At 42.1% G+C, this 20957-nt stretch overlaps 1 protein-coding gene across 2 annotated transcripts in view; it reads left to right on the top strand.

The window, feature by feature from the left end:
• The window catches only part of LOC139534114 (TBC1 domain family member 22A-like), a 203033-nt gene that overhangs the window by 103728 nt on the left and 78348 nt on the right, over positions 1-20957 (top strand). For both annotated transcript variants that reach the window (XM_071332882.1, XM_071332881.1), the window contains exon 11: positions 6960-7035. In XM_071332882.1, coding sequence (XP_071188983.1) covers positions 6960-7035 — 76 coding nt within the window. The remainder of the gene's footprint in view (positions 1-6959; positions 7036-20957) is intronic.

Raw genomic sequence — 20957 nt, 5'->3', positions numbered from 1 at the left:
ACACACACACACACACACACTCTGCCAGTCGGCAGAGGGAGCGATAGATGGAGAGAAGGTTGACGGAGGTGCGTCAATATGGCTTTGTCCTCCTCAACACGCCTCCTGTGTGTTTGTAGGGGTATGTGTGTGTGTGTGTGTGTATACAGCCCGGTGTTCAGCAGGTCTATTGTGACTCAGGGTTATCTGTAGCTGTCATCTCTGTAACAGACGCCTCCAGCGACAGACAGACAGACAGGCACACTTTCTATGTTGTCCTCTGTTGTTCACTTTGTTGATAGGCGCCGACACACACAATAAATAGCCTCAGTCTCCAAAGATTGTGTTTTACATTGTTTAGCTACTAACAGAATAGAAAGGGGAAGAAATGGCTGCCCTGAAAACCTCATTAGCCATGCATCGATCGTGAGAGTCTTGTCATTCCTGGGATGAAAAAGGGAATAGTTGTCATTGTTGGTGAGGGCAGAGACGTGACAGAGACAGACAGTGACCCAATGGCTCAGTTTCTAGTTGAGAATAGCAGAACGGCGAGAAAATAAAAGAAGAAAGAGGAACAAAGTGTGGAATGTGGATATTTCCTGCCATTGCCTCAGAGGATCAAAGCTACAGTCAAATAGTTTATCACAGACAGCCTAGAGCTGTGGCTTTGTGGAGATATGGGGAGCGGGAAAGGGAGGGAGAGAGAGGAAGAAGCGAGGGATGGTGTGAGGGAGGAAGGGATGGAGAGCGAGTGAATGAGAGCGAGGGCAGTACAGAGAGCGAGGGCAGTGCAGAGAGCGAGGGCAGTGCAGAGAGCGAGGGCAGGACAGAGAGCGAGGGCAGGACAGAGAGCGAGGGCAGGACAGAGAGCGAGGGCAGGACAGAGCGCGAGGGCAGTACAGAGCGCGAGGGCAGTACAGAGCGAGATTGTTGTCATGGAGGACTGATTGGGCTCATTGCTTTGATTTGAAAAGTAAACGCTGCACTCGGAATAGCATGCTTTGAGCACTACCGAAAAGTGCAATATACAGTACGTGGAAAATGAATGCCATAGTGTGCATTTGCTACATACCTATTGTTTATGTTTTTGTTGGTGACACTATGATGTCTCTCTAATTTGCAACTGTTTCAGAGTTTGTGCATGTGTCCGTTAGGCCCTCCCTATTTACGACTCTCTGCATGGAGCAGTGCTTAGAGTGGACCAGAGAGACCGGTACAGTAGCTACTTCATTAAAGCAGGGGATCTTAAAGCTGATGTAATTATTGGTGCCTGTGGGCTCTGGGTTAGTCTTAATGCATGCTTCAAACTGGCCTACTGCTCACTCCCTTAACAGGTAATTGCATTTAGGCACAGAGAAAGAGGGAGGGAGAGCGATTTAAGCGTATTATGGTCTGTTGACCTGAGGACATGGCTACTGCACGTGTGGAGATGGGGCCAGAAAGTCTCAATCCCTACTCTCTCTAATAAGTCAGACCGTAGCCCATCAAACTAGATAGGATCTCACTGTAGTGATCTTAGGGGATTCAGAACACTCACTGTTAATGTGGTTAGGTTAGGGAGATTACTGTCTAGTCTGGCCCTGTAGCTCTACTATAGGAAAATGGACTGACTCCTGCTGAATGGAGTTAGATGAGGAGTAGAGGTAACTCTAGGGAGCAAGGGAGGGAGCGAGGAAGGAAGAAACCAAGGATGGAAGAAAATGCCTTGACCCGGTACTGCTGTGTACTTCTGAATCCATGTCAGCCATTGAAATATAATTTATATGTGTCAGCCTACGTGAAATCCTTGTCACATTTTACATAGTGTATTATTTTCTTGAAGTAGCTTCTTATAGCCGGGCTGTACAGTAGCACTGGAATGTCACAGTGAAGGGAGAGGTGATGGTAGGCCAAGGTTTCTCTCGATCTCTCTCGCTCTCTCTTTATCTCTGTCTCCCCACCCTCTCTATCTTTCTCCCTCTCTCCATCTCTCTCCCCCTCTGTCAGTAGTGTGTTGTATCCAGAGGCACTCCTGTATTCATGGCCACAACACTCAGGCACCAGAACGCTCACTGCAGGATGCACAGCTGAGCCTGAAGGTCGGGCAGCAATTGTTTATCGGTTAATGTCTCGCGCTCTCCGTCTAAAATGTCTCGCGCTCTCCGTCTAAAATGTCTCACGCTCTTTGTCTAAAATGTCTTGCGCTCTCTTGTCTCGCGCTCTCTGTCTAAAATGTCTCGCGCTCTCTGTCTCGCGCTCTCTGTCTAAAATGTCTCGCGCTCTCTGTCAAAAATGTCTCGCGCTCTCTGTCTAAAATATCTCGCGCTCTTTGTCTAAAATGTCTTGCGCTCTCTGTCTAAAATATCTCGCGCTCTTTGTCTAAAATGTCTCCCGCTCTCTGTCTAAAATATCTCGCGCTCTCTGTCTAAAATATCTCGCGCTCTCTGTCTAAAATATCTCGCGCTCTTTGTCTAAAATGTCTCACGCTCTTTGTCTAAAATGTCTTGCGCTCTCTTGTCTCGCGCTCTCTGTCTAAAATGTCTCGCGCTCTCTGTCTCGCGCTCTCTGTCTAAAATGTCTCGCGCTCTCTGTCAAAAATGTCTCGCGCTCTCTGTCTAAAATATCTCGCGCTCTCTGTCAAAAATGTCTTGCGCTCGCTGTCTAAAATGTCTCGCGCTCTCTGTCTAAAATGTCTTGCACTCTCTGTCTGAAATTTCTCGTGCTCTCTGTCTAAAATGTCTTGCGCTCTTTTTCTAAAATGTCTCGCACTCTCTGTCTAAAATGTCTTGCACTCTTTGTCTCGCTCCCTCTGTCTCGCTCCCTCTGTCCTCCTTCTGTCTCACGCTCCCTCTGTCAGAATGCAGGCAGACACACACACATTTGTAGTAACTTAAACTTAGAGCCCATGATTTTATCATTTATAGTTTCGTAAATGCATGGTTGATCCAAGGCCTGTTGTGAGGTTGTTGCTTTTCGTCCCCGAAGCCCTTAATCAAATAATACATTATTTGATTACTTAAATGTACATTAGGATCAAAACTGGGATTGTATGTACATGTGACTTGCTCCACTATGTAAAGTCCACTTCCAATGACAATTTGTACATTAGGACAAACCTCAAACAAAAGTGACTTTTCAATTTCCAATTACTGTTCGCCTATGTTATTAGCACACCCATAAGCACTCTCTAAATGGAGCTTGTTATATAAAGTTGATCGTACATGTGCCCATTAGATGGATACCCTCTTCACTATGCTATAAGGAGACATCATTAGCTCCTCAAAAGGTATCATCTATTCATACTGTGGCTAAAGGCGACATCAATGGATGCCTAATGGTCTTACCTCTTCAAGAGCTGTCATCTATTCATACTGTGGCTAAAGGTGACATCATTGCATGTATAATGGTCTCAGTACTTTAAGAGGAACTGAACCAAAAAAACGACTTCTCTGGTTGAAAAGCGGCTTATGTGGCATCGGTAGTTTTCATGACTCTCCTGACAGTGGATGAAAGGACCCATCAGCTAGGCAAATGTTTGAAGATAGCCAGACCCCCTCTCTCCCTAAGAAGAGGGGAAGGGGGGCTGTGCCGTTCATGACACCTTAACACTGGTTCGTACATTTTAGTAGGAGGGAACTTTCCCTCTCTGCCTTTCAGTATCAGACTCCCGAGTGGCGCAGCGGTCTAAGGCACTGGTTCTCAGTGCTAGAGGCGCCATGACAGACACCCTGGTTCGAATCCAGGCTGTATCACAACCGGCCGTGATTGGGAGACCCATAGGGCGGAGCTCAATTGGCCTAGCGTCGTCCGGGTTTGGCCGGTGTAGGCCATCAATGTAAATAAGAATTTGTTCTTAACTGACTTGCCTAGTTAAATAAAGGTTAAATACATTTTAAAAATCCACCAAAGAAAAGCCTTTGTCAACAGAAGACCTTTGCCGCCAAAAAACTTGAACGGCCAAAGAATGAACTTTGGAACACTTTTCAAAAGATTAGAATGTTAAGAATGGTCGGTGGGGATCTAAAGAATAATCATGCCATATTGTTTATTATTTAGTGATGTCATTAAGGGTGGTATAACAAAGTAACTGTAACTCTGAAAGTGTACGCTTTCTATGTATCGAGTTTACATTTAAATGTTGTATAAAATATATGATTAAATATGAGAATACTTTGTGAAGATAGAAATGTGATTTTAGTCTTCTAAATGAGAATTGTTTGTCATATAAACTTTTGCTCAGTCAGTAACCATGCCCAAGTGAGCACAGACATTGTGTCGGCGTGATGGAAAGCCCCCATTTTACCCGAGGATAAAAGACTTTACATTAGACCAAGTAGACAGATGGTGAGATTGATGTTACGAATGGTTGAAGCTACCAGACCAGAAAGCGTGGAGCGGTGGCTACACGGCTGAAAATGGTGAGACCAAAACATGCCGGGTTGCTGATGGCGTGTAAAATGGTCGGGAGCATGAACCTGAATAATCAACCTTGAGACCAAGCAGATGGACGGTGTAAGCGGGACGTCACGAATGGTTAAAACTACAAGACCAGACAGCGTGGAGCAGGGCTACAAGCTACTAAATGGTTAGAAACTTTGAAACTCTCAACACAGGTGAAGAAGATAAAGACTAGACCAGAAACATTCACCGTCTGTGGCTGTGCATGTAAAAGTGGTCTTAGAACTTTGACTGAAGACATGAGGTGGGAAGGAAGAATCCCTCTCAGACAACCGTTGGTACATCTGAAGTATCTATGCTAACGAACACTCCAAGACCAGCCGAGTCTCACACTGAAGTGGGATAGGACACCCTAACCCTTTTTGAGAAATTGGTTCAACGGCAATCAAGGACAGCTACACGTAAATATACACTACCATTAACAAGTTTTAGGGTCACTTAGAAATGTCCTTGTTTTTGAAAGAAAGCACATTTTTTGTCCATTAAAATAACATAAAATTTATCAGAAATACTGTGTAGACATTGTTAATGCTGACTATTGTAGCTGGAAACGGCTGATTTTTTAAATGGAATATCTACATAGGCGTACAGAGGCCCATTATCAGCAACCATCACTCCTGTGTTCCAATGGCACTCTGTGTTAGCTAATCCAAGTTTATAATTTTAAAAGGCTAATTGATCATTAGAAAACCCTTTTGCAATTATGTTAGCACAACCCACATTTGTACCCCCGAACCCACAAATGTCGAACCCACAGGTTCGACTAACCTGTACCCCCGCACACTGACTCGGTACCGGTGCCCCCTGTATAAAGCCTCATTATTCTTATTGTGTTACTTTAAATTTTTGTCTACTTGGTAAATAATTTCTTCTTGAACTGCACTGTTGGTTAAGGGCTTGTAAGTAAGCATTTCACAGTAAAGTCTACACTTGTTGTATTCAGCGCATGTGACAAGTAAAGTTTGATTTAAAATGGCCAGAAACAAAGACTTTCTTCTGAAACTCGTCAGTCTATTGTTCTGAGAAATTAAGGCTATACCATGTGAGAAATTGCCAAGAAACTGAAGATCTCATACAACGCTGTTCCTAGGCCGTCATTGAAAATAAGAATTTGTTCTCAACTGACTTGCCTAGTTAAGTAAAAAATACAAATTTAAGTAGATTTTCCATAAAAAATATGCTATTTCCAGCTACAATGTTAATGTTGTAAATGACTGTCTCCACTGTATTTCTGATCAATTTTATGTTATTCCAATTGACAAAAAAATTCATTTTCTTTCAAAAACAAGGACATTTCTTAGTGACCCGGAACTTTTGAATGCTGGTATATATATTTAAAGAGCGGTGGTTCATGTGCAAAGTATTATTATTCCTTTGAGCGTAAGTTCCATTTAAGTAGGAGGGAACTTTACCTACCCCTCCCTCTCCATGTGTAACAAGCCGTCATATCTTGTTAATCCACTAGGAACTTTTATCTCATGTAAGTGTGTTTGTGTATTCTTCGTTATTATTTTGTTAGTAAATAAATAATTAAATAAATTTGTGTAGTACTGAATATTCAGAAGGGCTAGGGTTCTTGCTGATCCAAGGATTATGCCACGTTCAGAATGAGATTGAGGTGATAATTGACTGTTATTTATGTAAGATATCTACATATCTTTCGAGTTTAATTCGGGAGATGGTAACTCGTTTAACAACTTCTTCCGTGGTGCCCCAAATTCCCAATGAGTTAATTGTTACACGATTCATTTAATCGAATAACACTTAAACATAGTTGGTTGATAAGGTAAATAACAGTCATCACGTTAATGATTGTCACGTCACAACATAGTTATAAACATACATGCTAGTCTCAAAACAGTCAAATGTAGTAATGAGGAGGAGAAAAACGGATGCCAAATCAGTGAATTCAGCCCCCCTTCAAGCCCTGCTGTCTGATATTTGCATTTAGACTGTAAATGTTGCATTTAATCTCCTGTCAGCATGTGTTTAGTGGTTGAGAGGACAGCTCACCTCCTGATCTCTCCTGTTTTCTCCCTCTCCATCTCTCTCTCTCTCTCTCCTTCTCCTGTTCTAGCTCTCTCTGTCTCTCTGTCTGTGTGTGACCTGCCTTTCCCTTCAAAATGGCCACAGGGTGATCACGAGCTGTGGTAGCTAGCTGCTAACCCTTGAGATGAGACTATGTGGATGCTTTGTGTGCCAGTGTCCCTCAGCTAGTATACACAGATGTTTGTTCATATGTCATCATTACTATTCCTCACACACATCCTCTTTTTCTTTATTGAAGTACAGTTTGGTACAACAGTCTTGTCTCTGTTTTTAAGTCAAATCAATAATAGTGCAGCCATCACCCCTAGTAAGTCAGGCCTCTCCTTGCTGTGAAATTCATCTCTCTTTCTCTCTGCTCTCTCACACTCTCTGCTCTCTGTCTCTCACACTCGCTCTTCTTTTTCTCTCTCTCTCTCTCTCTCTCTCTCTCTCTCTTTCTCTTTCTCTTTCTCTTTCTCTTTCTCTCTCTCTCTTTCTCTCTCTCTCCAATCAAGGACAACTACACATTTGCCCAGCCGGGGATCCAAATAAAAGTGAAGGATCTGGAGGAGTTGGTCAGCAGGATCGATGGTGAGTGCTTTCTCTCCCTTTCTCTCTCCTGTCCTCTCCGCTCTCCCTTTCTCTCTTTCTCCAGTCCTCTCCTGTGGTCCTCTACCCTCTACTCTCCTGTGGTCCTTTCCCTCTTCCTCTCCATCTTCCTCACCCCCTCCCTCCCCTTGGCTTGTCCTCTCCCACTTTCTATCTCCCTCTTTCGATCAGTGTGGTTTTCGGAAGGGAAATCCTGTCTCTAAGCACACCCCTGCATCATATCTCTCTCTCTTTGTCTGTCTGACCATATCTCTCTTCCTGTCTGTCAGAATTATGATTAGTCTGTCCTTCTGTCAGAGTGATCACACACACAGACCCTGACTGCTGTGTGTCATCCCCAATCAGCGGCGGGTCAGTGTGGCTTTTAACAGAGTGGTAGCTGGCTGGCGTCTGGTCCGCCGGGGGGAAGCAGGAGCCACCAGAGCATGAGATCCTCTCATTACTTTAAATTACTGAGGTGTAATCAGAATTCACTGGCCATCCTCTCCTCCCGCCATCTCCTCACAGAGCAGGATAAGGCCAGGGTGGAGGGAGACCGGTCCCTGCACAGCACAAAGCCAGACCAGGACCAGACCTAGACTCAGATCTAGTCCTATACTCCTATATTTTCTTATAAATTAGAGAGGTGTAATCAGGATTCAGTGGACATCTTCTTACAGAACAGGGACAGAAACCGAGCCCTGCACTGCACACAGTCAGCCCAGTTCTAGACCAGACCTAGCGCTATACCCTATTGCCAGATCCAGCCCAGCACCATGCCCCATCTGTATACCCTAGCCCCAGACCCAGGCATTTGTATTCCAAAATGGTCTTATTTTTTCTTTCTTTCTGACGTCTCTGCTCAGTTTGGACTTGGCTATATTTAACAACCAAATTTATGCAGGGAGGGAAATTGAGTTGGTCTTTTTGGACTAGATAAATGTCTTTAGGTCGCAGGTTAGATTTACCCTCTCTGGAGTAAGAGACTGTTCTTAAATAGATATTGAACTTTACCAGTCCTCCTTGAGAACTTCAGTTCTTTTTCTCTTACTTTATCATTTTGAGTTTCCAGTGTTGTTGCCTTCTCCATTTTCTTGATCCTACAGTACATGTCTACTGTAAATTACCGGTAAATACTTATTAGTAAATCATACTTTGCCAGGTATTTATTTCTGTGAATTTTTTAACAGCTGTTAGGTGTCCTTTTCTCTGTTGATTTGTAACAGAGAAGGTAGCCTAGCGGTTAAGAGCGTTGGGCAAGTAATCAAAAGGTTGCTGGTTCAAATCCCTGAGCCGACGATGTACCCTTGAGCAAGGCACTTAACCCTAATTGATCCTGTAAGTAGCTCTGGATAAGACCGTTTGCTAAATGACAAAAACATGTTTGTTTTTATTATTCAATATTTTTTTTTACAATTGAACATATCGCTCATTAACTCAACACACAGCTCCTTAAAGGTTTGAACCATAAAGACACACCTATGCACGCGCACACTTATACACACACACACAAGTCTCCTTATTGGTTTGAACCAACACTATAAGCAAACTTTGTAATTAGAGACAAAAGTTTTCTCCCGGGAATGAGTCTCCTACCTTCTAAGAATCCCCAATGTGTTAATTCATCTGATATTAAAATGGCACCCTATCATCTATATAGTGCAATACTTTGGACCAGATTTACTCCAGACACCCCAACAGGCCCTCATCCCTGTCATTCACAGGAGAAAGAGACGGAAAAGGTATCGCGGAAGGAGATCGGGGTGCCTTGTGAGGGTCCGCCGACGAGTGGCTAATCTGCCTTTGCCATCGGTACTATTGGCCAAATACTCATAATAAACATCGATAAAAGATACACTTCTCCTTAATGGAACCGCTGTGTCAGATTTCAAAAAAACTTTACGGAAAAAGCATAATCTGAGTACGGCGCTCAGAGCCCAATCCAGCCAAAGAAATTTCCGCCATGTTGGAGTCAACAGAAGTTAGAAAAAACATGATAAATATTCACTTACCTTTGATGATCTTCATCAGAATGCACTCCCAGGAATCCCACCTCGACAATAAATGACTGATTTGTTCCATAAAGACATAATTTATGTCCAAATAGCCACTAGTTGTTAGCGTGTTCAGCCCAGTAATCCATCTTCATGAGCACTAGGTCCAGACAAAAACTCAAAAAGCTCCGTTACAGGTCGTAGAAACATATCAAACGATGTATGGAATCAATCTTTAGGATGTTTTTAACATAAATCATCAATAATGTTCCAACCGGAGAATTCCATTGTCTTTAGAAAAGCAACGAGAGCTAACTCTGTCGGGAGCGCGCGTCACGAGCCTGAGACACTCTGCCAGACCACTGACTCAAACAGGTCTCATGAGCCCCTCCTTTATAGCAGAAGCCTAAAACAAGTTTCTGAAGACGGTTGACATCTAGTGGAAGCCTTAGGAAGTGCAACTTAACCCCATAGACACTGTGTATTCGGTAGGCCAAGCTTTGAAAAACAACAAACCTCAGATTTCCCACTTCCTGGTTTGATTTTTCTCAGGTTTTTGCCTGCCATATGAGTTCTGTTATCTCACAGACATCATTCAAACAGTTTTAGAAACTTCAGAGTGTTTTATATCCAATAGTAATAATACTATGCATATATTAGCATCTGGGACAGAGTAGCAGGCAGTTTACTCCGGGCACGCATTTCATGCAAAAGTGAAAATGCTGCCCCCTATCCCAAACAGGTTAAAAACTGTAATATCTTATGTTTCACCGAGTCATGGCTGAATGATGACATTAATAACATACAGCTAGCGTGTTATACACTGTATCGGCAGGATGAAACAGCGGCCTCTGGTAAGACAAGGGGTGGCGGTCTATGTATATTTGTAATCAACAGCTGTGCACGATATCTAAGGAAGTCTCAAGGTTTTGCTCGCCTGAGGTAGAGTATCTCATGATAAGCTGTAGACCACACTAGCTACCTAGAGAGTTTTCATCCTCTATTTTTTGTAGCTGTCTACATACCACCACAGACCGATGCTGGCACTAAGACCACACTCAACGAGCTGTATACCGCCATAAGCAAACAAGAAAACGCTCATCCACTTTAATGCAGGGAAACTTAAATCCGTTTTACCTCATTTCTACCAGCATGTTAAATGTGCAACCAGAGGGGGGAAAAACGCAAGACCACCTTTACTCCACACACAGAGATGCGTACAAAGCTCTCCCTCTCCCTCCATTTGGCAAATCTGACCATAATTATATTCTCCTGATTCTTGCTTATAAGCAAAAATTAAAGCAGGAAGCACCAGTGACTCGGTCAACAAAAACGTGGTCATGAAGCAGATGCTAGCTACAGGACAGTTTTGCTAGCACAGACTGGAATATGTTCCGGGATTCTTCCGATGGCGTTGAGGAGTACACCACAACAGTCACTGGCTTCATCAATAAGTGCATCGATGACATCATCCCCACAGGGACTGTACGTACATACCCCAACCAGAAGCCATGGATTACAGGCAACATCCGCGCTGAGCTAAAGGGTAGAGCAAAGCGGAAGCTTATAAGAAATCCTGCTATTCCCTCCAACGAACAATCAAACAGGCACGCCGTCAATACAGGACTAAGATCAAATCGTACTACACCGACTCCGACGCTCGTTGGATGTGGCAGGGCTTGCAAACTATTACAGACTACAAAGGGAAGCACAGCTGAGAGCTGCCCAGTGACACGAGCCTACCAGACGAGCTAAATTACTTCTATACTCACTTTGAGGCAAGTAACACTGAAACATGCATTGGAGCATCAGCTGTTCCGGACGACTGTGTGATCACGCTCTCTGTAATAACATGTTTCAAGCAGACCAGCATAGACCCTGTGCCCAAGAACACTAAGGTATTTGGTATTTTATTAGGATCCCCATTAGCTGTTGCAGAAGCTACTCTTGCTGGGGTTCACATAAAACATAATACAGAATGACATAATACAGAACATCAATAGACAAGAACAGCTCAAGAACAGAACTACATACATTTATTTTAAAGGCACACGTAGCCTACATATCAATGCATACACACAAACTGTCTTGGTCAAATAGGGGAGAGGCGTTGTGTCGTGAGGTGTTGCTTTGTCTGTTTTTTTAAACCAGGTTTGCTGTTTATTTGAGCAATATGAGATGAAAGGAAGTTCCATGCAATACGGGCTCTATATAATACTGTACGCTTTCTTGAATTTGTTCTGGATTTGGGGACTGTGAAAAGACACTGGTGGCATGTCTGGTGGGATAAGTGTGTGTCTCAGAGCTGTGTGTAAGTTGACTATGCAAACAATTTGGGATTTTCAACACATTAATTTTTCTTATAAAAAGAAGTGATGCAGTCAGTCTCTCCTCATCTCTTAGCCAAGAGAGACTGGCATGCACAGTATTTATATCAGCCCTCTGATTACAATGAAGAGCAGAATGCGTTGCTCTGTTCTGGGCCAGCTGCAGCTTAACTAGGTCTTTCCTTGCAGCACTGGACCACACGACTGGACAATAATCAAGATTAGACAAAACTAGAGCCTGCAGAACTTGCTTTTTGGAGTGTGGTGTCAAAAAAGCAGAGCATCTCCTTATTACGGCCAGACCTCTCCCCATCTTTACAACCATTGAATCTATATGTTTTGACCATGACAGTTTACAATCTAAAGTAATGCCAAGTAATTTAGTCTCCTCGACTTGTTCAACAGCCACACCATTCATCACCAGATTCAGCTGAGGTCTAGAACTTAAGGAATGATTTTTACCAAATACAATGCTCTTAGTTTTAGAGATGTTCAGGACCAGTTTATTACTGGCCACCCATTCCAAAACATACTGCAACTCTTTGTTAAGGGTTTCAGTGACTTCATTAGCTGTGGTTGCTGATGCGTATATGGTTGAATCATCAGCATACATGGACCCACATGCTCTGTTTAATGCCAGTGGCAGGTCATTGGTAAAAATAGAAAAGAGTAGAGGGCCTAGAGAGCTGCCCTACGGTACACCACACTTTACATGTTTGACATTAGAAAAGCTTTATTTAAAGAAAACCCTTCGAGTTCTAGTAGATAAATAGCTCTGAATCCACGATATGGTAGAGGTTGAAAAGCCATAACACACAATTTTTTTCAATAACCGGCTATGATCAATAATGTCAAAGGCTGCACTAACAGCTCCCACAATCTTCTTATCAATTTCTTTAAACCAATCATCGGTCATTTGTGTCAGTGCAGTACATGTTGAGTACCCTTCTCTGTTGAAAGTCTGTTGTTAATTTGTTTACAGAGAAATAGCATTGTATTTGGTCAAACACTATTTTTCAAACATTTTGCAAAGAGCTGGCAGCAAGCTTATAGGTCTGCTGTTAGAACCAGTAAAGGCCGCTTTACCACTCTTGGGTAGCGAAATTTGGCTTCCCTCCAGGCCTGAGGACAAAGACTTTCCTCTAGGCTCAGATTAAAAATATGACAGATAGGAGTGGCAAAAGAGTCAGCTACCATCCTCAGTAGCTTTCCATCTAAGTTGTCAATGCCAGGAGGTTTGTCATCATTGATCGATAAGTCATTTTCCCACCTCTCCCACACTAACTTTACAAAATTCAAACTTGCATTGCTTTTCTTTCATTATTTGTTTTTTTATGCATGAATACAATTGCTCACTGTTCATGTTGGCATTTCCTGCCTAAGTTTGCCCACTTTGCCAATGAAATAATCATTAAAATAATTGGCAACATCAAATGGTTTTGATATGAATAAGCTTTCGATGAAAGATGGAGTTGAATTCGTCTTTCTGCCCACAATTTCATTTAAGGTACTCCAAAGTTTTTTCTCCATCATTCTTTGTATCATTGATCTTGGCTTCATAATACAGTTTCTTCTTCTTTTTGTTGAGTTTAGTCACATATTTCTCAATTTGCAGTAAGTAAGCCAGTCAGATGTGCAGCCAGACTTATTAGCCACTCCTTTTGCCCCATCTCTTTCAACCATGCAGTTTTTCAATTCCTCAAGCTATGGAGCCTTAACAGTTCTAACAGTCAGTTTCTTAACAGTTTATCAATAATTGGAAGAAACAATTTAATAAATTAATCAAGTACAGCGTCTAGATGCTCCTCATTAATCACATCAGACCAACTGATAGTTTTAACATCATCCACATATGAGTCGCAGCAAAAAAAAGAAGTATGATCTCTTATATACAATTTTAGGCCTAGCTGTTAGAACTTTGGCTTTCCTGGATATAGCCACTATGTTGTGATCACTACATCCAATGGATACGGATACAGCTTTAGATCAAAGTTCTACAGTATTAGTAAAAATGTGATCGATACATGTGGATGATCTTGTTCCTGTAGTGTTTGGTAACACCCTGCTAGGTTGATTAATAACCTGAACCGGATTACAGGCACTGGTTACAGTAAGAAGCTTCCTCTTGATCGGACGGCTTGATGAAACCCAGTCAATATTCAGGTCCCCAGAAAGTAGATCTCTCTGTTTACATCACATACACTAGCAAGCATTTCACACATATTATTTAGATACTGACTGTTAGCACTTCATGGCCTATAGCTACACCCCAAAAGAAAAGGCTTCAGATGTGACAAGTGAACCTGCAACCACAACACTTCAATAACACTTGACATAAGATCTTCTCTAAGCATGACAGGGATATGGCTCTGAATATATACAGCAACACCTCCCCCATAAGCATTTTCTATAGATGGTATAGCCTTGTATTGCTACTGCTGTATCATCAAATGAGTTATCTAAGTGAGTCTCAGAAATGGCTAATATATGAATGTTATCTTATGTTAGCAAGTTATTGATTTCATGAACCTTATTTCTAAGGCTGCATATATTAATATGGGCTATTTTCAGCCCTTTCCTGGGTAGCTTATCAGAGATAGACATAATATTGAAAAGAGCAAACAAAGAAAGAGGAAAAAAATATACATTCAGCAGTCCATTAATCAATTGGTGTGTGTGTGTGTTGCGGGGTTGAATCTACGAAACCATAGGCTTGGCTCTCTCATCCCTGCCTAAATGATAGCACTCACTTTTACTGCTGCTCATTAATTATTTGTTACTTTTGTTTCTTATTTTTCTTTAGGTATTTTTCTTAAAACTGCATTGTTGGTTAAGGGCTTGTAAGTAAGCATTTCACTGTAAGGTCTACACCTGTTGTATTCGGCACATGTGACAAATACAATGTGTTAATTGGCTGTGGTTAAATACTTTGCGAGTGTGTTCGTTCGTGCTCGTGTGAGTCCTGGGTTCAAATACTATTTAGGGTATTTTAATTACTTTTAAAGACATTTGGAAATAAGTATTTTGATATTTGTTGATATGGAAAGTATTGGCATATATTTGAAAATACTCAAATACATAGTATTCATACAATTTTTGTAATACTTCAAAAGCATTCACCCCCTTCTTTCAACAGGGAGTCATGCTGAGACCAATGTGTCTTTCTCGGATGAGCCCTGCATAAACACACTTTACACATTAATAATGCACGTCAATATTTACATCAATACACTAAAATCAAAACACAATCATAGAAAACAATCAGCCTTTTGAATTGCCCTAGAGGCATCAATTCATAACCTTTTTGAGAACCTTGGACAAGGAAGCTGCAAAAAACCCTAAAAGCAGATCAAATTGTATTTGTCACATACATGTGTTTATCAGATGTTATTGCGGGTGTAGCGAAATGCTTGTGTATCTAGCTGTAACAGTGCAGTAATATCTAACAATTTAACAACAATACACACAAATCTAGAGTAAAGGAATGGAATTAAGAGTAAATAAATATATGGCGAGCAATGTCAGAGCGGCATAGACTTAGATATAGTAGAATAGGATAGACTACAGTATATACACATGAGATGAGTAATGCAAAATATGTAAACATTATTAAAGTGACTAGTATTCCATTATTAAAGTGGCCAGTGATTCAAAGTCTATGTAAACAGGGCAGCAGCCTCTAATGTGCTAGTGATGTCTATTTAACAGTCTGATGGCCTTGAGATAGAAGCTGCTTTTCAGTCTGTCGGTTCTGACCTCGCCTTCTGGATGATAGCGGGGTGAACAGGCAGTGGCTCGGGTGGTTGTTGTCCTTGATGATCTTTTTGGACTTTCTGTGACATCGGGTGCTGTAGGCATCCTGAAGGGTAGGTAGTTTGCCCCCGGTGATGTGTTGGGCAGACCGCTCCATCTTCTGGAGAGCCCTGTGGTTGCGGGCGGTGCAGTTGCCGTACCAGGCGGTGATACAGGCCAACAGTATGATCTCAATTTTGCATCTGTAAAAGTTTGTGAGGGTTGTAGCTGCCAAGCCAAATTTCTTCAGCCTGCTGAGGTTGAAGAGGCAATGTTGCGCCTTCTTCACTACTTTATCTGTGTGAGTGGACCATTTCAGTTTGTCAGTGATGTGTACGCCGAGGAACTTGAAGCTTTCCACCTTCTCCACTGTGGTCCCGTCGATGTGGATAGAGGGATGTCCACGATTATCTTCTTTGTTTTGTTGACGTTGGGTGAGAGGTTCTTTTCCTGGCGCTACACTCCAGGTCCCTCACCACCTTCCTGTAGGCTGTCTTGTCATTGTTGGTAATCAGGCCTACAGCTGTTGTGTCGTCGTGCGAGGCCATGCAGTCATGGGTGAACAGGGAGTACAGGAGGGGGCTGAGCACACATCCTTGTGGGGACCCAGTGTTGAGTATCAGCAAAGTGGAGGTGTTTTTTCCTACCTTCACCACCTGGGGGTGGCCCGTCAGGAAGTCCAGGACTCAGTTGCACAGGGTGGGGTTCAGACCCAGGGCCTCAAATCTTAATGATGAGCTCTGAGGGTACTATGGTGTTGAATGCTGAGCTATAGTCAATGAACAGCATTCAATCATAGGTATTCATCTTGTCCAGATGGGATAGGGCAGTGTGCAGTGCGATGGTGATTGCATCGTCTATGGATCTTTTTGGGGCGGTAAGTAAATTGATGTAGGTCTAGGGTGTCAGGTAAGGTAGATTTGATATGGTCCTTGACTAGTCTGTCAATGCACTTCATGATGACAGAAGTTAGTTACCTTTGCTTTCTTGGGTACAGGAACAATGGTGCACATCTTGAATCATGTGAGGACAGTAGACTGTGATAGGGAGAGATTGAGTATGTCATTTAACACTCCAGCCAGCTGGTCTGCGCATGCTCTGAGGCTAGGGATGCCGTCTGGGCCGGCAGCCTTGCGAGGGTTAACTTCTCTGGGATATGTGGGACGCTAGCATCCCAGCCAGTGAAATTGCAGGGCGCCAAATTCAAAACAACAGAAATCTCATAATTAAAATTCCACAAACATACAAGTATTATACACCATTTTAAAGTTAAACTTCTTGTTAATCCAGCCACAGTGTCTGATTTCAAAAGGCTTTACGGCGAAAGCACACCTTGCGATTATGTTAGGTCGGCGCCTAGCCACAGAAAACCATACAGCCATTTTCCAAAGAAGGAGAGGTGTCACAAAAGACAGAAATAGCATTACAATTAATCACTAACCTTTGATGATCTTCACCGGATGGCACTCCCAGGACTCCATGTTAGACAATAAATGTGGGTTTTGTTCGATAAAGTTCATCTTTATGTCCAAAAACCTAATTTGAAATTGGTGCGTTATGTTCAGAAATGCATTGTCTCAAACAAACATCCGGTGTAAGTGCTGAGAGCCACATCAAATTACAGAAATACTCATCATAAACATTGATAAAATATACAAGTGTTAAACATACAATTAAAGATAAATTTCTCCTTAATGCATCGGCTGTGTCAGATTTCAAAAAAGTTTTACGGTAAAAGCACACCATGCAATTATGTTAGGTCAGCGCCTAGCCACAGAAAACCATACAACCATTTTCCAACCAAGGAGAGGTGTCACAAAACTCAGAAATAGCATTATAAATATTCACTTACCTTTGATGATCTTCATCGGAATGCACTCCCAGGAATCCCAGTTCCACAATAAATGTTTGTTTTGTTTGATAAAGTCCATCATTTATGTCCATACCTCCTTTTTGTTCGCACGTTTAGTCCAGTAATCCAAATGCACAATGCGCGGGCACTAAGTCCAGACGAAAAGTAAAAAAGGTTCCATTAACGTTCGTAGAAAACATGTCAAACGATGTATAGAATCAATCTTTACGATGTTTTTATCATAAATCTTCAATAATATTCCAACCGTACAATTCCTTTGTCTTTAGAAATGAAAGGGAACGCAGCTCGCGCTCACTTAGCTCATGGCATTCTGCCAGACCCCTGATTCAAACAGCTCTTATTCGCTCCCCCTTCATAGTAGAAGCCTGAAACAATGTTCTAAAGACTGTTGACATCTAGTAGAAGCCTTAGGAAGTGCAATATGACGCCATAGACACTGTATATTGGATAGGCAATCACTTGAAAAACTACAAACCTCAGCATTCCCACTTCCTGGTTGGATTTTTTTCTCAGGTTTTTGCCTGCCATATGAGTTATGTTATACTCACAGACATCATTCAAACAGTTTTAGAAACTTCAGAGTGTTTTCTATCCAAATCTACTAATTATATAATCATTAGCATAATCTAGCTTTTGGGCCTGAGTAGCAGACAGTTTACTCTGGGCACCTTATTCATCCAAGCTACTCAATACTGCCCCCCAGTCCCAAAGAAGTTAACACGTTTAAATGTCTTACTCATGTCGGCCACGGAGAAGGAGAGCCCACAGTCCTTGGTAGCGGACCGCGTCGGTGGAACTGTGTTATCCTCAAAGCGGGCGAAGAAGGTGTTTAGCTTGTTTAGCTTTATAAACAAAAAGAGTGCAAGGCATCGATCAACGAGACTTTATAGAGGGCCAGCCTACTTTCTCATACAGAATGCAGGGATGTGTACCGGACCCATCGCCTGTAATAAAGCATAGTGCATTATGATAATCCTGTATGTTCTTTTTTTTTGTAGATGGAACAACATTGTTTATATGGACAGTAAAAAGTACAGGGCCTATTGTAGATCCCTGTGGGACACCTTTCGTAATGTCAATAATAGCTGACTTAACACCATCAGAAAAAACACATTGTGTCGTGTCTTTTTTTAATTTTCTCCCCAATTTCGTAGTATCCAATTGTTGGTAGTTACTGTCTTGTCTCATCGCTACAACTCCCGCACGGACTCGGGAGAGGCGAAGGTCGAGAGCCATGCGTCCTCCGAAACACAACCCAACCAAGCCGCACTGCTTCTTAACACAGCGGGCGTCCAACCCGGAAGCCAGCCGCACCAATGTGTCGGAGGAAACACCGTACACCTAGCAACCTGGTCAGCGTGCACTGCACGCTAGTGCGCGATGAGACAAGGATATCCCTGCCGGCCAAACCCTCCCTAACCCGGACGACGCTAGGCCAATTGTGCGCCGCCCCATGGGCCTCCCGGTCACGGCCGGCTGCGACAGAGTCTGGGCTCGAACCGAGAGTCTCTGGTGGCACAGCTAGCACTGCGATGCAGTGCCTTAGACCACTGCGCCACCCGGGAGGCCCTGTGTCGTGTCTTTCTAGTAATTTTTTAACCAATTACATGACGCCGACTGGAGACAATCTTTGAATCAATAAAGAGTGTTCAACAGTATTCTCTTATCCATACCCTTTACCACATCGTTTAACACCAAGGTTGCATTAGAGATGGAGCTATAAACCGGCATGAAACCAGACTGGTGAGCACTTAGAATACATCTCGTAGCAAGGAAGGATCTAAGTTGACAATTAATTAATATAATATTTTCAGGGCTCTACATTAAGGCTTGTATGGGGTAAGTAAAATAAATATTGTTGGATTACCAGAATATAGATTTCAGTAGAAAATCACTATCAAACAATTACTCCGATCAGAATTGGATCAGGCAATGCCGCAGCGCACAGCAGGGCAGTGCATGGTTTACATTCTGAGTAAATTGCCTATATTCCTATTTGCTATAACAAATTTCTATAAATAAGTTATATTTATACAAAGCAAGAGAACAATGTAGACAGAGCTAAGAGCCTCACCAAAGCACCACAAAATATCCGGTCAGAAAATGTAGTTTTGATATGAATATGACTTGGCCTATTAATCCACTCTTTCAATTGAATTCATCCTAGATTTCTCCTGCCATGCTTTTTCATGATCAAGGTGCAATGAATGAATGTAACAGAGTTCTGGACTATCTCAGGAAGTTTTATTGTTTTTGAATAACCCCAGAACATGGGAGGCTTATGGTAATAATGAGAGAGAGAGAGAAGAAACAATAGTTGAGCAAAGCATTATAAGACAGAAATTATGCATACGAGGCCCCAAAAAAATCCTTCCTTGCCATTGTGAACCAAACAACCAAAAGCCTTATAAACCAAATAAAGTATCATAAAAGCATTAAGACAAATTAAAGTTATGAAGAGTATTTTCCAAAATATTTGAGTGTTTAATGTCCTAAAGTTGCAGCTTTTAAATGAGATGAATTATGGAAGTCGGAGTCTATGCTTTTCTCATTCACAGATTTATTTTGATTTACAAATATTTTAGTTCACAAGAAGTGAAGTTGAGCAAAAAATACCAAGTTTGAAAAATCCAATGAGGAGTCAAAAACTTAGGCTTCAGCTGAGGAATGCTTATGAAATGAAATGAGTAGTTGGCCTATGCCTATTTCCATATTATTCTAGCAATGTGCAACCTACTTACAATGCATATAGTAGCTTTGGCCTAATAAGAGAAGAGGATGAGGATAAAATGCAAATCAGTTTATAATTTTCCAGTTGCTCTGCAGCCCATGATGATTTACAGCCCAGCTTAAGACGCACTGCTAGCGAGGCTCGTTGACTGTGTCACTCGCTCCATCTGCACACTTTGGCAGACAAAGATAGCCAGATAGGCCTAGGCTACTACACATCACATCTCGTTCGTGTCACAGCTCCACCAGAGTGAAATAAGCTATTCGAAAAGATTTGGCTCAGCTAAATGTATTTTGTCAATGTCATGATTCTTCTCGTCCTTCCAATAGCATGCCGTCAAATGCGTAGCAGTCTTTTTTCTTTAAAAAATGTAATAAATGAGTTTGTACGTTATTTTGGATGGCCGCTAGGGGGATGGCAGGGGTGTCAAACATTCCATGGAGGGCCTATTGTCTGCTGGTTATAGTTTTTTCCTTTCAATTGAGACCTAGACAACCAGGTAGGGGAGTTCCTTACTAATCAGTGACCTTAATTCATCAATCAAGCACAAGGGAGGAGCGAAAACCCGCAGACACTCGGCCTTCCGTGGTACGAGTTTGACACGTGGTCTATGGGCAAGCGCAGCATTTTTTTTTCCATTTCATCCTATGTACTTCACTCATTTTCAGTCACACTTTTGGCTGATGGTGTTAGACGTTTTATTTTGTGACTTCAGCTTTCGGACAAGTAAAAAAAATCTGTCCTACTTGTCCAAAGGACAAGTGGCTAAAAAAAGTTAATGTCAAGCCCTGGTTGTTGAAAATGAAAACATATTCACTAGAAGTTGACTGATCTTCCAACGAGCCAAGTGGAGGCTGGGAGAGGGAATAGCAGTCGACTGACTGCCCAGGGTCGATTAAACCTCCATTTCTTAAAATAAAAAGCCTGCCGAGATAAAATGGTGAAAGCATCACTTATCTTATTTTTCTCAGTAATGATGCCAGAGTCTGACACAACTTGCTTACGCAGGGAAGGAGAGGAATTGCCACGCTTCAGTGCATTAACTGTTTTCCAAAATGTAGACGGATCACCAGCAGAGTCTGTGATATAACTTAGAAAGTAGCTTGATTTAGCTTTCTTAATTTAGGAAGTACATCTATTTTTACATTTCCACATTTATTTCTACATCTAGGAAGTACATGCATTTGAACCAGATCTGTTTGGTATTT

The sequence above is a fragment of the Salvelinus alpinus genome, chromosome 11 (assembly GCF_045679555.1).
Source record: "Salvelinus alpinus chromosome 11, SLU_Salpinus.1, whole genome shotgun sequence".
In the NCBI taxonomy this organism is placed as follows: Eukaryota; Metazoa; Chordata; class Actinopteri; order Salmoniformes; family Salmonidae; genus Salvelinus; species Salvelinus alpinus.
Note: the sequence above shows the minus strand (reverse complement) of the source record. Positions and strands in the feature narration are given on the sequence as shown.